At 34.9% G+C, this 19,029-nt stretch overlaps 1 protein-coding gene across 1 annotated transcript in view; it reads left to right on the top strand.

Annotated features, from left to right (window-relative positions):
• The first annotated feature begins 78 nt into the window (after positions 1–78).
• The window catches only part of LRP1 (LDL receptor protein 1), a 221,064-nt gene continuing 202,113 nt past the window's right edge, over positions 79–19,029 (top strand). Inside the window, exon 1 of the mRNA XM_085960995.1 lies at positions 79–406. Coding sequence (XP_085817121.1) covers positions 283–406 — 124 coding nt within the window. The 5' untranslated portion in view covers positions 79–282. The remainder of the gene's footprint in view (positions 407–19,029) is intronic.

Raw genomic sequence — 19,029 nt, 5'->3', positions numbered from 1 at the left:
CTTCATGTGGTATATAGTAAGTACGCATTGACGCACGCGCAGTTCGCGCCTGTTAAATCTTCAGTCAGCTTCTTCTACAGGTTTTGTTTTGCAAGTGAAGTGACAAGCCGTACTGCGGCTGTCAGAACTCAGTATAAAATCGAAAGTCCCGGATCCCACTCAAAATATTACGTAAATAGTGTGTCGCAAGTGGCGTAAAAAATACAAAATGTGTCAGTTTTGCATCCTGCGTGCTGTGTGATCGATAATAACTAGTGAATGTGTAATTTTTAAGTTACGAAGATGCGAAACAGCATACACGCATCCAGTGCATTATTTCAGACGTTATTGATATGTGCGCTATTCGGATGCTGCCTCTCGATCCTCGAATCGCGGCAATGGGGTGGAATGTACCGCTCGATGTCCGGTAATCTCATTTTTCAATTAAAATTAATCGCATGTATACCCACAACACTCATTTAAAAATAGTTCGACGGAAGGATTCGCGATCTCGTAAGATGAGTGATGCTGTAAATTACATCTGGAATTGCTACCTATTAATTTAGTCAATTTTTTATCAATTTCTGTATAAACAATAACAGATTATCTGGAAATCACGTTATTATAATCGTAAAAAATAAGAAATTGTCTTTTTAGTCTATTCCTATTTTAATATTTTCGAAAAGTGTCATAAGTTGCTTAATCACACATCCTTAAATTACATATTATAGAAATATTACCATTAATTTTATTTTACTTTGTAATAAATTAACAAGAATATTTTGTACGTAGATAATTACGAGACAAGAAATTAATATCCTGGGGCAAATAATTGTAGCTTTGCATTGTTATTAATTATTATTGTGAGTGAACTACGTATCTCATGTGTACATAATATTATTATATTATACCTACATTGTTTTGATTCGTAGAAGAATACTTAATACGTATTTAATTAAGATTTTTGATCACCAAAGCAATATACATATCCAGTGTTCATGGGTGTTTGATAACTTATACATCTTGTCTTTTCACTGCTTACCTAATATATACATAATAATTTGATTTTGCAGGAAAAAATAATATTACAGTATTTTATTACAAAAAAAAATCCGGTATAAAGTCCTTACAATCGTCCTTGATAGTAAATTGTGATTTCCTATTATTTTTCTTATTGTTTACATTTTCAATGTTGACATACACATACATCTAAAAATGATTGAAAATAAATACGTACTATATTTAGATAAATAACGTGCAATAGTGCTGGATGGGACATTATTGAATATTTCCTTTCTGACCAGTGACGTCCCGTGGGAACAGGCAGGTCATGCGCTATGTAGGGGCGGAGAATTAAAGAAGAAATAAAACGAATATTACAACGATGCCAAAGTAATGTAGTGGAATTTATGTATATCGCCTGCGGCGCTAACAAGACATGTAGATATATTTTTGCTTCATTAGAGATTTTGCTTAAAAAACCAAGAAGAAATGACAAATTATAAAAGATATTGACTTAATGTACATATTGAGACTGAGTAATGATAGGCGAATGATTGGATAATTAAACAGACACGGGTTTGCGATGTAATAGAGTTAGCTAAAAACCTCAAATGGAAATGGGATGGAGACAGGAGACACAGTGCGAAGAAAGGACAATCGCCGGACGAATCTAGTCATCCAGTGTTACCCAAGAGGTACAAAACGTCCGCAAGGTAGACCTAGTAGCTGGATCTATGAAATGTTTAAGTTCTGTGGAAGTACGTGGCAACGCAACGCACAGGACCGAGATAAGTGGAATCAGCTTGGAGAGGCCTTCATCCGTCAGTGGATAGATTCAGGCTGGTGATGAATGATAGGGGGCCACTATTATTATTTTGACATGGATTGCCCTTACGCACAGGGGCGGATTTACCGGTAGGGTTACGGTCTCTCTGAAAAGGACTCCCCAAATTCAAAATTTCGCAACAATAGCCAAATTCTTGGCAACAATGTTTAACAAATATATGAATCATACAATATTATGGTAATTGACATTTATTAATAGGTATGTATCAGCTGTAGAATTTCACAAAACATTTAAGTACCTTATAACATAACCGTATATTTTTTACCGTATATTTAAGTACCTTATAACCATTATAACTTATAACCGTCGATTTACGAAAAGGTTTATCGATTATGAAAAATATGCAATGTATTTAGCAGAGTTTATAGACAATCTTCAATAACTAAGTACTATGCAAAAGACAATGCGTAATAAAATGTAAAAATATATTCAATGCAATGAGACTCCGAATGCTTTACTTACAGGTTACGAAACTACGTACCTACCTGAAAATGTGTAGGTATCAGTAGCGATAGCGAAGGGTGGAGGTAGGCTGTTAAGATCCGCCATAAATAGTGCACGTTAAACTTTGTTAGTCATAATATATATTTATTTTTATTGAACTAAGACTACAATTGTTTACACATGGTATTGGTTAGTTCGTAAAAATCAATTAAACCCTGCGCAATCCAAACCATAATAACTTTTGTATATTTTGGGCGATACGACAAAATTGTGTAGGTACACGTCATATTATTGTTGGTTCATTTTTTTTTAAATTCATTAAACCCTGCCTAAACCAAACTATAATAGATAAAAAATATTAGTAGGTATATCAGATAGGCGAGTATTTTTTGACTATTATCTATTAAGTGTGGCTTGGTTTCGCAGGGTTTCATTGAATTATTTTTAAAACTACTAACCAACACCATCTGTGAATTGTAGTCTTATTTTAATGAAAACAAATACGTATGACTGACAAAGTTTAGTGTGCACCATTCAAGGCGGATCTTAACAGCCTACCTCCACCCTTCGCCACGGGTAGGTGTGCATCAAATCTATGTGAAACTAAAGGCCTATCCTATGTAGTATGTAAATAAATTCAAGAGTTTTACGGAACCTTTAAGAAAAAGAATTGAAAAATTATTGTGGAAACAATCGATGCGCCTATGGAATGCTTTTAGGTTTGGAGAAATGTTCCAATTAAATTGGAGCTACTTCATGTCATTTTACTTGTAACATTAAATTTATTGATGGGGCGAAGAAAAATTACTACCATTAAAAATTAATGATTACCTATCTACCTACTCAAGAGGATATTGATTGGGTCGATTTAAGAGATGTAAATTTAAGACAGATGTCGGGTTTCCGCGCCATTTTTTGGAAGGTAACTAAATATTTGAATTTTGTTTAAAATATATTATGGTGCTGCCAGTAGGGTGAATGGCAAAATCCGCCTCTACATCACAGGTTAATAAAAATATCTCTTATTGAATGCGATGTCTCTATTGAATGTCAATTGGGATGAATAAAGGGGATGATTGAGAGACGGGATGAATAGAGCTAATAGTTAGTAGATAATAAAACTCAAAGAAATATTCAACATGTCAATAACTAAAAATTTCACTTGTGATGTTATAACGATCCATACACATCAAATCTAAAACGTTTATTTCGATTGATCTGGTTTTATTATTTCCAAAGATAAGTGCCTATTTACATAATTTAAAACAAAATTTGCTTTGTTAATTTCATCGTGTTGGATAATAGGATAATAATGAATATTGCACCCAGTTTTTAACTCTATTGTGCATATTTTACCGCAAACTTCTCATTTATTGTTTATGGTCACCATTATTTTTTATTTAATAAATTTATTTAAAAAAAACGTAAAATAAGTGGTTAATAATAATAATATTTTATTACAAATATGTAGGTTGGTAATTACTGAGTTAGTAATAATTTAATAATGACAATTGATAGAATATATCGTCAGTGTTTTGTAAAAAGGGCGAATTAACCAAAATGCTACTTTACAGGAGGAGGATTTTTAACTTTTGACATTTATTTGTTTTTTTCCTGTAGATGATTATAAATATCTAACAAGTTTATAATAAAACTTAGAAAGAATACTGTCATTATAATAGGTACTATTATATAATATTTTAAAAGGCCTAACAGGTATGTCACATTTGCTTTTTATTTCGTAATTTTAATTAATTTAATTTTAGTCGATTATCGGTTTTAAGTACTTTCCTGTGGAGATAAAAATTCGCCGTTTTTACACAACAAAGCTAGTGGGATACATATTGTATTTTCATTAAAATCTCGATTTCGCCAAAATGGTTGATTCGCCCTTTTTACAAAACACCTACGATATTAACAAATGTTTACATTTACAGCGATGTTAAAGATAACTTTCTTCTGTCCTGGTTTTATTTCCAAGTATTTTTTGACTTTCCCTAAAAATATAATACCCCACAATACGAGATAACGACACAAGTAGGTATATGATGTTTTCGATTTTTAATCATTATTTAAATATTGTGTTTTTCGTAACAAACTCTTCGGGAAGGTTTAAGTACCTACTTACGTTTTTTCACCCGATTCCATAATACATTATGACGAGCTTAGATACGAGTTTGTGTACACTGTATGTGCGTTGTACCTACACCTAACCCTAACCACACGCTCGGAACATGTGTGTGAGTTCGAGCTGTGGTTCTCAAATTTGATAAAATGAATAATATCACTTTTGTGCGTGTCCGAAAATTGTGTGTGTATGGTTGACAGTGGCACAGTTCACCGTGAGCTGTTGTATCGGAAACCGATTGCCGTATGGTATCGGGTCTATTCTATACACAATGCAACTATCGACCGCTAAAGTGATAGTATTTATTATATATTTGTATTGAGGTTTATTGATAACTGTTACAATAAGTTAGCCGTCTCTAAACAGTCAAAACTGTCTATCTCGCTCTAAATTTTATCACAGCCAAGAGAGGTGCTGTTAAAATATAGCACTTATTGCAACAATTACAACCAACTTATCGTAATTGTTACAATAAGTGCTAATACATCGATACAACCTACCATAAGTTTGATAATATTTATCACTTTATCACTTTAGCGGTCGATAAGTATAGAATAGAACCACAGTTCATGTTTCTAAATACGCAATTAAACCCACCGGAATACAAGCGACAGACAGAAGAAAATGTGTATGTTATCGCATAACATATTTATATTAAAAATCTGAAAGCTTCAAAAGTTGGTTAGTAAGTAGGTGCCATTAAGTATCCAGTCATCTTACCTGTCAAATATCTCATAATAATGACAGCGTTATTATCAGATATGTGACCAACTCAATGCTCTTATTGAATCTAATAAAATTGTAATATTACTGTCTGCAATGGCTTCACGAATAACGCGTAATGTTTTGATCTCAATGCTATACGACCGTCTCTATCCGGTACCACAGCTCACGGTGAACTGTGATATGGCGAAATGTAATACCTACGTACAATTTACATGTACCTAAACCTAACCATGTATACATTTTCTTTCATTTACAGTTAAGTATAAAAAATAATTATATAAGTAAGTACGTACTTACTATAAAATCTATACTTGATTATTTTGAATTTAATCACTAATTTACCTATCAAAATCACAATTCATCACAAAATAAGTGGTCTGCCGAAAATTTCGAAAATTATTGATGGTATTTTAAAATGGGTATGTATAAAACTAAGTATCCGAGATTATATCAATATCTTAAGGCCATGCATTAGTTGAGGCACGGTCTAAAAAGATCGTCGCTAGGCGATGCGCGGATTGCGGGTGGCGGGTGAAAATGACGCCTGTCAAACGAAATATTAATTGTCATATAAATCCAACATACGTCCATTTTATGTTCTGTTTATTGTTCTATTAGTAACAATAATAATATATTCATTGACATGTTTTCTTTTTAAAGTAAATGGGTAACGTTTTTAGTCATCTTTACACGATTTTAGAATTAATTGACCCGTCGCCATCACGCAGCAAAGTGACGTGTTCCCGGGTCAACATTCTCTCAGTGAATGGCAGCGAGTCCAAAATTTCGTCGCGCGTACAGTTGAAAATTATTTGGCGTTTCACTGATGCGTCACCTTAAGAAAACGGGTTCCCAAATCGTACGTCGCGATCCCCCGGGGGCAGCGAGGTATTCTCTAGGTAGGGGGCCGCCAACTAATAAACAGTACACAGTGCAACGAACGATGTTGTCAATAAATAGCCAATTACTGGTGGCTTCCAAAAATTGTAAAAGTGTAAGTTTGACAGTAAATAGACGAAAATGTGTTTTCGTCGTCTCGATTTTTTGTTAAAATGCAGGGCGGGGCGTCGCGTGTCATTTGGTTATATTGTAAAACGGGGTCGAGACTCGAAAAATGTTGGAAACTTGTGCCTAAAATGTAATTTATATTAGGTAGGTAACCCTAATTTATAATAAACCTTTTATTCAACGAATAATAATTCAATAAAAGAATGTTACATTCTCAAATATTGTGAATTATTCGTTGAATAAAAAAAATATTTATTAAAAATATTAACGAGTGCAAGTAGGTACCTACGATATAACTAAAACTAGTTGATATTTTGATTTAAAATATAAAAGCTGCCAACCAAAATTAACGTTATTTCTGAAGCGCTTCAGAGAGGTGTAAAACACACTACTTTACGTTTATTTCAATTGATCTGGTTTTATTATTTCCAAAGATAAGTGCCTATTTACATTATTTAAAACAAAATTTGCTTTGTTAATTTCGTCGCAATTAGATTGGACGCACGTAGCTTAGTTGGTAGATCACGGGACGGTTTCGAACTTCGTATTTTTTTTTCAAAAAGATTTTTCTAGTGGTTAAGCCTCAATTACATTGAGCTTCTTTACGAGCTGTTTATTGGCGAATTTACAATCTGCCTGTAAAGTCGCCCAGTGTAATCATCGAATAAGCTAAACACCCTACCGAAAAAAGTTGAAAGCCGGTCAACTTTACACGCTACACGCCGGCGTGTGGGACTACTGCGTCTGCGCAGTAAAGCGCAGTACCAACCTCCCGGTAAAAAAACGAACTACGTTCCGTCAAAATAGTCGCTGGCTTGTGGCTTCTCAGCGAATGGAAAGTTTTGTGTGTAATCATCAAATCGCAGTAGCTGAATCGCCCGCTTTTAAATTCGCCAATAAACAGCTCGTAAAGAAGCTCAATGTAATTGAGGCTTTAGGTATGTATTTCTGGCGGTGTCTTTTTTTTTTTTTTAATTAAGTATGTTTAACCATAATTAAATTTCGAAAGCGAATGAAAAATTGTACTTACTTCAATCAGAGATGTTGAAGAAACTCTTTTTCTAAAGAAATGAAACCTAAAAATGGGAAAGTGAAGCAAAAAAAAATGACCCATTAATTTTCATGCACAATCTGAAAAGAAAAGAATTCGAATAATTTTGAATTTAGTTTGGATTAATGTTTTGGAAATGGTGTTTAATTTAAATTATAGAAAGAGAGGGGTCATAAAGGCCAATTTCATCAGAAACTATTTGGATAACAGATATTCAGGCATTGCGAGTGAAACATTAATTATTTATACTTATATCAAAAGTGAAGCGAGACTCGGCAGGTTATCTCTCGAGCCTCGTTTTGGGAAGGCGGATCGCCATTCCGGACGACCTTGACTTTTAAATTTTGCAATCGAGCGAGTTCACCCAAATAAATTAGTTTGCCTTTTGAATGTGCACAAGAACGATGTGTTTATTCCTTCTTCGCAAACACCATTTTCCACAAACAACATCTTGCGAATAAGAAAAGCCACAGACAAAATAAAAATCGCATTCGATGATTATTATATCCGCTATATCGGCATACTTACCTACCTACCCACTTTTTAATGTGTCTTCTTAATACATACTTCATGTTCAGTTCAAACTGTCTCGAAGAAGTAAATAGATTGACACAATGTTATTTAAAGGCTGAGCTTTCCACGATAGCTAGAAACAGCTGTCAACGATCAACAAACATGTATTGAAAATGTGGAAGTGAAATAATACGTTAAATTTAGTATATCCCGGCCTGGATTTACTAAGGGGCTATGGGACTGATCCCCTAATTATTGAGGAATAATACATACAATTGACGGGAGAAAAGGGTAGGTACTTATAGGTATCTTCAATGTTGCCACGAACTAAAAATCATTTGTGTATGCAACTATGCAGCAACATCGATTACATTCAATCGTGTAATGATAATAGAGCATGGGTGGCCAACCCGCGGCCCGCGGGCCGCATGCGGCCCACTAGGTGTCAACTTGTGGCCCGTGGAGCAATGAGAAAATAAAAATAATATCAAATGCTGCCGCTAGATGTGCTAGTTTCGCAAATTGAGATTCGATATTGGCTCAAGATTTTAAAAAGCACCGTGTGCTTTTTGCTACATTTGCAACGCCATTTTCCGTAGACGTGAATTTATTACCGGGAAATTTACAAATGGAACATTGTGAAATATGTTGCGATGAACAGTTGAAGAAGAAATTCCATCAGGTTGGTTTGGAAGAGTTTTGCAAAATATATATGAACAAGGAGAAATATCCTTCATTTTACAAACATGCTCTAATGATGACTTCGCTATTTGGAAACACCTACACGTGTGAACAGCTTTTTAGTCGGATGAAGCATATCAAATCCCGAGTGAGAACACGAATCACTGATGTGCATTTGAAAAACTGTTTGCGTGTAGGAACAACCTCACTTGATATCGATATTGATGCACTTAGTTTTGCCACACAAAATCAAACTTCTCACTAAAATTTATTATTTTTATATTATTTTGTTTATTTTTTATTAAGTAAGTATGTAAAAAAGTCTAATCTAATAAATATGTTGGATTCTCATTTTTGTTTTATATTATTAATATATATTTCTTTTTTGTTTTGTATAATAAAAAAAATGGTTGTGCGGCCCGGTAGGAAGTCTCATTTTTAGAATCTGGCCCGGCTGCTGAAAAGGTTGGCCACCCATGCAATAGAGCCTGAAATGTTAAATGTAAGTCCTATTAGATGTTGATTTAGTAATACTTGTGATTTTTGAAAAGAGGGATAAGTCTTTAAGTAAGTTCCGTAAGTCGGAGATATTTGAATTCCCATTTTTGTTCGGTTCCAGTGTAATTATCTAATAGGTTCTGTTCCAGTTCTTTAATAAAACAACAAGACTTGTAGACTATTAGAAGATAAGTATACTTCAGTATACTTACCTTATACATACCTTCAGTGGCGCACCCAGGATTTATTATTGGGGGGGGGCCGAAGGAGGAGAATGGAAATTAGTCCCATAGGCTCCTTTTCTTCTTCATATAAATATTTTTACATAATTTCACAATACACGGCGATATATTTGTACAGTTTCTCCTAGTTTTTATTAAATTGGAGGCATAGTGGCGGTAACCGTTGAGCGTGTCATCAGCGACTGGCGGATTGGAAGTGAACAGCGACCATGCTGGACATGTGTACCTAGTATGCTGAAACATTGCTTAAATAATATCGGCTGTTCTACCCGCTTGGTCTAGAGCAGTGTTTCCCAAAGTGTGGTACGCTTACCCCCTGGGGTACGGGAAGAGTTTGGTGGGGGTACGTGCTGCACCGGGTTATGGCTACACCTGGTGCAACAAGCATTAATACAACATCCATGCTAGGTTTATCGCATGCGGAAGAAGAGCAATTGTTGGAATTACTAGCTTCAGACGGATTCTTGCAAAATAAATATAAGGAGTGTACTTAAACATCATTTAGGTTGCAAATGCAACATGTGTATCCAGTTTTAACAGAGAAATTCCTGAAATACATTGCCTTTTCAACTTCATATCTATGTGAAGTTGCTTTTTCAGCATTTGTAGACATTAAGTCAAAAAAAGGAACAGCCTTTGGGTGTGGAACCGCATCTCAGATTAAAATTAATAACCAGGGAACCAAATTATGATGATCAGTCGTTTTAACATAAATAATTTCATCCTTCTCATGGTTTATAATGAATGTTATTTTTTTATAATATAACTTTGATTTATATTTTATTATGAATGAATTTTATTTTTCGTTTATTATTATTTTGTTTATGTACTACAAAAGGAATATATTTTGATTGTTATTAAAGTACTTATATGCATTTTTCTTTGACGAGGAGTGTTACGAAAATTATAGAAGGGGTACACAGATGTCGAAAGTTTGGGGAACACTGGTCCAGAGAGCTACAATATTTATGCCGAATTCCACCGAAAAAAATGTTCTTTTTTTTACACCACCACCGTAGTGGGTGTAGTCGTTCTTTTCGCCGAATGTTTATCGCAGATTTTTGGTTTTTTAATATTGAGGTTTCAACATATTAATTGAAAATGGACAAAAAAAGTATTATTGCTTTTAAATTATACACAACCTACTCAATACAACACAGCCTAATATCTCGTTTATAGGTCTTTTGTCTATTGCACTCGGTGTACCTACACCATGGCCCCCACATCCTGAAACGGGCCCTCAGGCTAGGGCAGTGGTCGGCAAACTGCGGCTCTTTGGCCCCTTGAGCGCGGCTCTGCCGCAGATGCTCTCTACCATATTTGATATGGCTACAAAGAAGAAGCAAAGAAAATGGAAGAGGATAACCGTAAATGTAATGTTGAATAGACCGAGACTTCGCGTTTATTCAAAACTTAAATGGTTTACCGACCTTTATTTATGTGTCGGGAAAAATTAGCGCATTCAAATTTAGAGAGATACTACAACTAAAAACTCGTAATTTTGCGCTAAATATTCTGTCGATCATACAAGGAAGAAAGCAGCTGAGGAGAAGAGTCAAGAAAAATAAAGTTCTGTATTTAATTAGGTACTGAATAAAATCTTTCAACAATGTTAATATTGCAAGTTTTGTGATTAGTAAAAAGATTTCCAAGAGAGGAAATCAAGAGTAAATTGAGAAATCGATTTATTGATGAGAACCTGGAATCGTGCTTAAAATTAAATCAACAACATACGAACCTGACTTACCCAAACTTTACAAGGAGATGCAAGGCCATTATTCACATTGAGTTTGTCAGTCATTGTCATGATTCAATTTTATGGATACCTGACTTACAATTTAATTTTAATTAATAAATAAGATCATTATTACGTATGATATTCAGTTTTATTCAGTGTATCTACCTATAATTTAATTAGGACTTAAAACTTTAACTAAAGTTTATTAAGTAAATCAGCAGTGTACCTACGCATATAATTTCAGTTTAAGAAATTTGGCTCTCAAAAGAAATCTCAATCGTTGTACTGTTGATATTTGGGTCTATTGACTAATGAGTTTGCCGACCACTGGGCTAGGATATTTGACGGGCCCCCTATCCACCGCTTAGATTAAAGACAGTGTAAAACTCTACATTAACGTTTTTTAAATTGTGTTTTACTTCAAATTGAGGGTACTTATACAGTGAATTATTGGCGATTTTCAATACACCTACTTTAATAATAGAGCTGTCGAGTATCGACACATAATAATCTTAAAATATATTGGACAATTATATAATCTAAAATGTTGTGATGATGTGTGTTTATCTCACTTATCTGGTCAACCCGACACGCCGGCCCCCCACAGCCCGGGCCCCCAGGCTAGAGCCCTGTCAACCCTCCCCAGCCATCACCTATACCACTCCAGAATTCGGGTGGACACCGAGAATTTCATTAGGGAACGGGTTTCTAAAAAAACCTGACATCAGTCTTTCGAAATTTTTGTGTTAGAAATTAAAATCTAAGAAATTTTACTAAAAAGGGTGCTGGAGAATTACAAATCATTTTTTGTCGTGTTGTTTGTCTAAGCCCAAGGTATAGTTTATTGGCTTTCGATTTCAATGTGTAAAATCATTCTGATGATTTTCATATTTTGGGGAGGGCCAAGGCCCCCTGCCCCCCCCCCCTGGGTGCGCTACTGCATACCTTTCTCCATTTTACTTACGCAGTACATATTTTGTTTTAATTTGAAGATATCTTTATCAGGCGGAGCCCTTTAACGTCAAAGTTTATAGTAAAAAAAACTATTAGATAAACCATTACATTGGGATGAGTATGAGTAAGCGATTCCCAAAAATATTACAAAATTAGAAAAAAAAACCATAGCACGTTGGGAATCCTGAATTTTTAAGTGGTTCCATTTTGGGGTTGTCAATATTCGAAATCAAGGGTTTCGATCACGGTTCTGGTTGCAAAGTAATTAAGGGGCTATTTGGGTCCCAGGTTTCCGTTCCAACACTTCCAACTAAGATGCTTGCTCACTCATAAAAAAATCATAATATGATTACGTGTATGATCAAACCACGATGGGAAGCGACGTTCTCAGTACTATACTGTAATATCTTCCAGTATGGAAATTGTTACTGTCAGTGTTTTGTTTTTTGGAGTTGTTTTGAATTATTATTGCGGCGGGTCCATAAATCATTAGAGGGCATTGTCCAAATGCGACGGCACTTTTTTCGAATGCCGAATCGCAGACAATACGATAATAAATTAAAAATGTTCTTTGTTAGAATTTCAGTCAATTAAGGTCACTTTGTAATTTATTGTCATTAAATTTGATAAACGTTCATTTTGATCGGAATCGGTAGGTGTGAAATAATGTAAACCAAACGTAAACAAATTTACAGTTCGTACCATCATTTATCTATTTTATTTAAATAGAAATTAAAATTAAAATTAAAATTTCGTTGATATGGTTCCAAATTTGAAAAAAATTGTAATGCCTTTATAAGCGCCTGTACCGACCCACAAACTTATCTAAAGAATGGATGGGGGAGCCACTGTCGAAAACTACCCAATCAAGACTCGCAACTGGACAGAATCTGATATTCGAATAACGTTTTCAAAATTGCGTCCATATAGTAGTTCGTAGTTCCATTTTTGACCGTTCTTTGTAGGTAATTCGTAATTTCCACGATAATACGTATACATAGCAGTGTTGCCATCTTTTTCTATGCTGATTATAGTACAAAAGGGTAAAAATTATAGTATTTCAGAAAAAAACTATAGTACAGGAACATTTTTCGTCTCGAATCCTTCAAAATTATAGTATTTTTGTGATATTTGCGTAAAATTATAGTATTTTATATTTTTGCGGATTCAAAATTATAGTATTGTACTATAATTATAGTACGGTTGGCAACACTGATACATAGTATACATATGTAGTTATAATTAAGTGTTTACGACACACGAGGCTTCTCAAAGTGGTGTAAGTAGCGTAATATCCTAAAGCTGTTTGTACATATTATTAACTAAGGTACATACATAGATGGATTGCAAATTTTGACAAAACGTGAAAGATTGATCTTGTGTTCAAACAATCATTTAAAATGTATAATATTGTCATAGTTATTTTCTGTCTTCCACTTCCTGAATTAGAGGCCGAGCGAATGACTAGTCACCGCTCCCCGTAAAAACTCTTGTGTTGCAATTGAGGTCGCAGGTTACTTGGCTACTGCAGAAGGGGGTTGCGACACGAAACAGTTTGCTAATCAGTGTATCAGAGAGTACTCAAATATATTTATTTTTCGTTCATCTGACACCTTATTAATCGATGAAATTTTCAACTACTTATCGGTCGATAGTAAATATTAATACTTATCTTGTGTAGTGGATATGTAACTTGAGGAATTTAAAAGTAAACAAGTAGGTATGCAACTTATCTTTCTTTAAATATTATTGATAATATTGTTTGTTTTCGATATAACTTAGTAATATGTAGAATAGCACTGTCATTAATTAGGTATAAAGGAATGGTATATTATGATTTACGAGGAAAACATTCGAATTGATAATAAATATTAATATCAAACGCGACAATTCCATTTTGATGTATTTTTTTCTTCAAAAGTAGGTACTTACCAGCTACTCAACAGGTCCTCACTCCTGCAGGCCTATGTTATAACTGGTGATATAAAGTCACCCGACGACATGACGTAATTGTGACGTAAGCCAATACACGCTCGAGGCAAGCCGCCCAACACACACTGCTCACCATAGATATTATTATGCTGAAACACCTATTTGTGTATGGGGACAATAAATAACGCCAGTATTTGACTAGCGTTATTTTCTCGAATGCTATTATTACTCCGGTAGTACGTCACAATGATGTCATATGACGTCATGTCGACCGGGCGACTACAACTCGCAAGTTCTAACATAAGGCCCCTGGCAGGTTATGTTCTCCTGCGACATACTGCCTAGTCCAGGTCGATATACATCTTTGGAAATGAAGAGGTGTAGGAGATAGAAGGCAGTTGTTGCTTGTAGGTTTCGAGGAGTGTTTATTGGTCGTTACAGGAATACACTGAATACACTAATAAGGATGACAGCTTGAGATAATAATCGCGGGTAATGGCTGTAGGTACTCACTCTATTGTGAACATTTTGTCCAAGGAATTTTGAGGATGCGTCTGTTATACAGCCACATGTCGAAAGATTTAACTCTCCGTGACATCTCTTGGTTTAGCTTCCATATTTCGATACCATAGAAAAGAATCGGGAGAACATAACAACGTACCACACGCAGTTTCAGACCTAGGTTAAGGTTTCGATTGCTACTAAATAGGCGTCTCATTTTGAGAAAGGCACTCCTTGCGATCTAAATTCTAGTTTTTATTTCCTGTGACTGGTCCCATTTCTCATTGACCCACATTTTTCATAAAAGATATTTGTCAAAGATCTTTTATATTCTAATCAGTTGTGGCTCGACGACTTTCTAGGTGGTGGGGTTTAGCCATTCATTATTAAATATACATACCTACCTAACTACTTTCTCATACATATACATTATGTACCAAGCTACTTATAATAATATGATTTTATTAATGAGGAAATGAGTCATTTTTCAGAATAAATAATATGAATAGCTGAGTCGTTACTTAATCACATCTAAAAATCGTCCTTAAAATGTTAATTTAAGTAATTAACAATAATAATAATTAACGACATACAGCGAGCGTTTTTATTCACCTAGGGGTCATTTGATTCGTTCCCCAGTATGCATATCATCATCAGCCGGGGTCAATCCACTGCTGGATGAAGGCCTCCCCAAGCTTTCTCCAACTCTCTCGGTCCTGTGTCGTTCGCTACCACGTATTTCCGCCGAAATTTACCAGTTCCACAATCCAGCGGCTTTTAGGGCGACCCTGTGGCCGTTTCGTACCCCTTGGGTACCATTGGATGACGGCATTTGTCCAGCGGCCGTCGTTTTGGCGAGCAATGTGCCCCGCCCATCTCCATTTCAGCTGTTTGGCAACGTCTATTACATCGCGTACTATTGTCTGCTTCCTAACCCATTCGTTTCTCTTACGGTCCTTTCGCGTGATGCCCAACATGCACCTCTCCATGCCTCGCTGTGTGACTCTTAGCCTTTGGACATCTCTCGTGTTGAGGGTCCACGTCTTGCAGCAATACGTGAGCACGGGTAGCACACATTGGTTGAATACCCTACGCTTAAGACTTAATGGTAGGTCACTCTTGAATATACTATTCAGACGTCCGAAAGCACTCCATCCCAGCTGTGTTCTTCGAGCAATTTCATCGTGCATGCTTCCGTCTATGGACACCTGCTGTCCGAGATAGATGTAGCTGCTGACTTGCTCGAGTTGGGTGCCAGAAATACAGATAATCGCAGGTTCCGAAAAACAGTTCCTCATCACTTTTGTCTTTGAGACATTTATCTTTAGACCGACCGTTTGACTGACATCCGCGAGTTCTTGCATTCTACCTTGGAGGTCTTTCGGGTCTTGTGAGATATACTAACTGTGAGATATACGACTGAGTGACCCCAGTCATCAAAAAATGGACGACTTAGCTTTATTAATTTGTACATAGGTGTCACGCGTGAAATAAGGCATATTCAAGTTAATTAATTATTTTAATCGTCGTTATGTTATTACACAATTTACAATTATTGCTTTATTTATTTGTATAATAATAATACATATGTCTATAAAACTGCAACTGGTTTAGATGGATAAGATAACTTAAATAGTTCACTTAATCATGTAATTAAGTAGGTATGTTATAACAATGATAAAAATTTCGGACGCGTATTTTTGACATGATAACAATGTGGGGATGGTCCCTACGAACCCTTAAGGTAGAGCCGCCCCTAAATTTCTAATACTGGCCCAAGCTACTGAAAATTATGAAGCTGAAATGCTTTTACGTAACTAAGAGTAGATAGTAGAACATTACAAATGAAAATGGTTTTCTATGCGCGGTGAGGGTTCACGATTTTCCCGTGTGACGTACATAATTTTATTGTCCCCGCTGTGTTTTCTGGTCGCGATGATTACGAATATTGTGACGCTGACGATGGTGGTGACAGCTCGTTGAAAAGGCAATAAAACCCAATCTAAACAAATAGGCCACATGCTTGCGATAGATTTGAATACGTGTTGCCCACCCAAAGGAATCTAAAATACATTTTACAATATTATAGCAACATCATTGGCCGCGGCTTAGGGGGTGTGGATGGTCGAAGCATTGACTGAATTTTGAAAACCATACATTCTAAATACCAACGTACCTAGTAAAAATAGCAATTTTTTCTGTGACTAAAAATAATTATTTTTGAAAATGACTGATGAGTAATGACGTATTAAAATATTAAGTAAGTACTTAGTGGTTTATTTTTTTATGTACCAACACGTACGTAACCGTTTTAGTAATCATGTTAGGTACTTTGATGTTGTGAAATGTTGTTTACTGAATTTGTTCGTACCTAATACTAATTGTATGACTGGTTTCAACTGTTTCGAGGCCCCCTTTTAAATTTATTGACGTATTTGCTTTGTGGTATACGCCATTCGCCCTTTTCTATTTGTTGTCTTCACAACCACCGATTTATTACAGCTTCACTATTCTTAGGGTTATATCCTTCGCATATATGCGTGTTTCAGTTGGTTGCTAAAAATATTTCAGGAGCAATTACTACTCATTTCGTTCGTTGCTCTGCAATATAGCGTTTTTGATATATTTTTTTAAAATTTACATTAATATCATTGCGTTATATAGATCAACGAATGACCAAGTCTAGGTAGGGCCTTAAATATCCATCGCAATCTGGATGCTCCCGATTTCTAAGATAGTTATCAGGGACACGCAGGTCAATACTACCAAGAATGGCAGAATTCTCATTAACACCGCCTATAAGTCAGAGAAAATCGTGACACAACTATAAATAATATCGTCTGGTGTTTAAAATACAGTATGTAAGCATACATAAGAGGAAGCCAGTTGGAAAAAGACACATATAGTATCCATACAATATCAAGTAAAGTTCATTATTTGGACTCGCTTCACCATAAGGTCGTATTACAACTGATGCGGGACCCAACCAATCGACCCACTCTGAATTAATACAAATTATAAGTTATAAATTCATGGGTTTCGGATGCGTCTGGGAAAATCCACATACCCACTTTTTTTTTCAATATGTGTTTGGACCCAGAGCATGGACCCAATAGGTTGAGCAAGTGGCTATCGTCCGTAATCGGGAACATCCGTTGTTTGTTCTTCCAAGGTGCAGAACTAATTAGGTATGCCAATTGGGAGAGCAATAACTATGTTTAATCAAATCGTTTCGGATATTGATATATTCCACTTACGTGAAATGAATTTAGGTGGACGTTGTTTTATAAGTTTTTTTAAGATAGGGTCTTATCAACCTAGTTCACTCTGTGGTGCTTCCATGTACTTTTTTTAAAATTTTATTTCTTATTTTATTACCCTGTGTTATTATTTAAAAAAATTGTTCACACTTATTTTTCGTCATTTCGTGAACGTTTTGAATTTATAATTTGTTATGTTCATTATATTTATATTGTAAAATAAAGAAATTTTGATTACTTAACTATTTCTTTTATTCAACGAATAATTCACAAGATTTAAGAATGTAGGTACCATTCTAATTATTAAACATACATAATTCTGAAAACACTCATGTGAGCGCTTATGAGCAGGTATTAAAAAGGCCAATAGTTAAAATTCGTCGCAATTTAGCATGGCAGTCATAGCATAGTGGTAATGCACAGGGCGCGATGCCCAAGAGACGCAGGTTCGATTCCTGCCGGCTGTTTTAATTTTTTCGAAAACGATTTTTTCTATTGACTATATTTTCTGAGTGTTTTCAGATTTATGTAAGTAAGTAGGCATGTTAAATAAATTTGGATTTGAATTTGAATTTCACGATCAAATATATATTAATAAATCTCTTAATGAGGGGGGATGATCCACATCGGATTCTAGAGGCAATTATTGTTAGGAAGCGGTAAGAGGGTAAATAATGGAAAAGCGATCAACTATTTAATATTTTATAATAAATGAAAATATAATTAATATTAAATTCTACAGGTTTTTTTTTAAAGGTTTGTCGATAGCTATTTCGGTTGTAACACCATTATCAAGACTATTAAGATAAGCCGTTGGCATTTGCTTAAATACTATACGAATAGATAGAGACAGAATACATTTTCTTATTCGTTCAAACAATATTACGACTTTGTATACTTATTATTAGTATACTGTCTCTATCTATGCGTATAGTATTTAAGCAAAGGCCAACGGCTTATCCGAATAGTCTTGATAATGGTGTTACAACCGAAATAGCTATCGACAAACCTTTTTTAAAAAAACCTGTCGAATTTAATATTAATTATATTTTCATTTATTTTAAAATGGAATTCTACCAAGTACTTACCTAAATGCTAACTCAATTAATAATATTTATTTTATCTTAAAATTGTAACACATGATTTAAAAATGAGTAAAGTAAGTGTTAATATTATTTGATGTTTAAAAAAAGGTAAATTCCTGTTGAAATGATGTTATGTACTTATATAGTATAAAACATTTTTTGTGAAGATCATTACCGGTTTGCGGCATCGTGACTTTATTACTGCAGGTATTTGGTTTGCGTTATCTGATAACAAACGAAAAGAAACGTTAGAAGCTCATTTACGCCATTGCATCGTTGTTCGAGTAATGTTGTTATTCGTAATATCGCCTAGTCAGCTGTTACATTGGGTCGATAGATCTTATACCCAAACATATTACTTAGAGTGAAGTGATTCAATTGGGACTCCTCACATTAGCCTTCAGGCCTTTGTTTAAATTATCCATCAACAAAATTTTCTC

The sequence above is a fragment of the Rhyacophila brunnea genome, unplaced genomic scaffold (genome assembly GCF_057557595.1).
Source record: "Rhyacophila brunnea isolate RB1 unplaced genomic scaffold, BYU_Rbru_1.0 scaffold_12, whole genome shotgun sequence".
Classification (NCBI taxonomy): Eukaryota; Metazoa; Arthropoda; class Insecta; order Trichoptera; family Rhyacophilidae; genus Rhyacophila; species Rhyacophila brunnea.
Note: the sequence above shows the minus strand (reverse complement) of the source record. Positions and strands in the feature narration are given on the sequence as shown.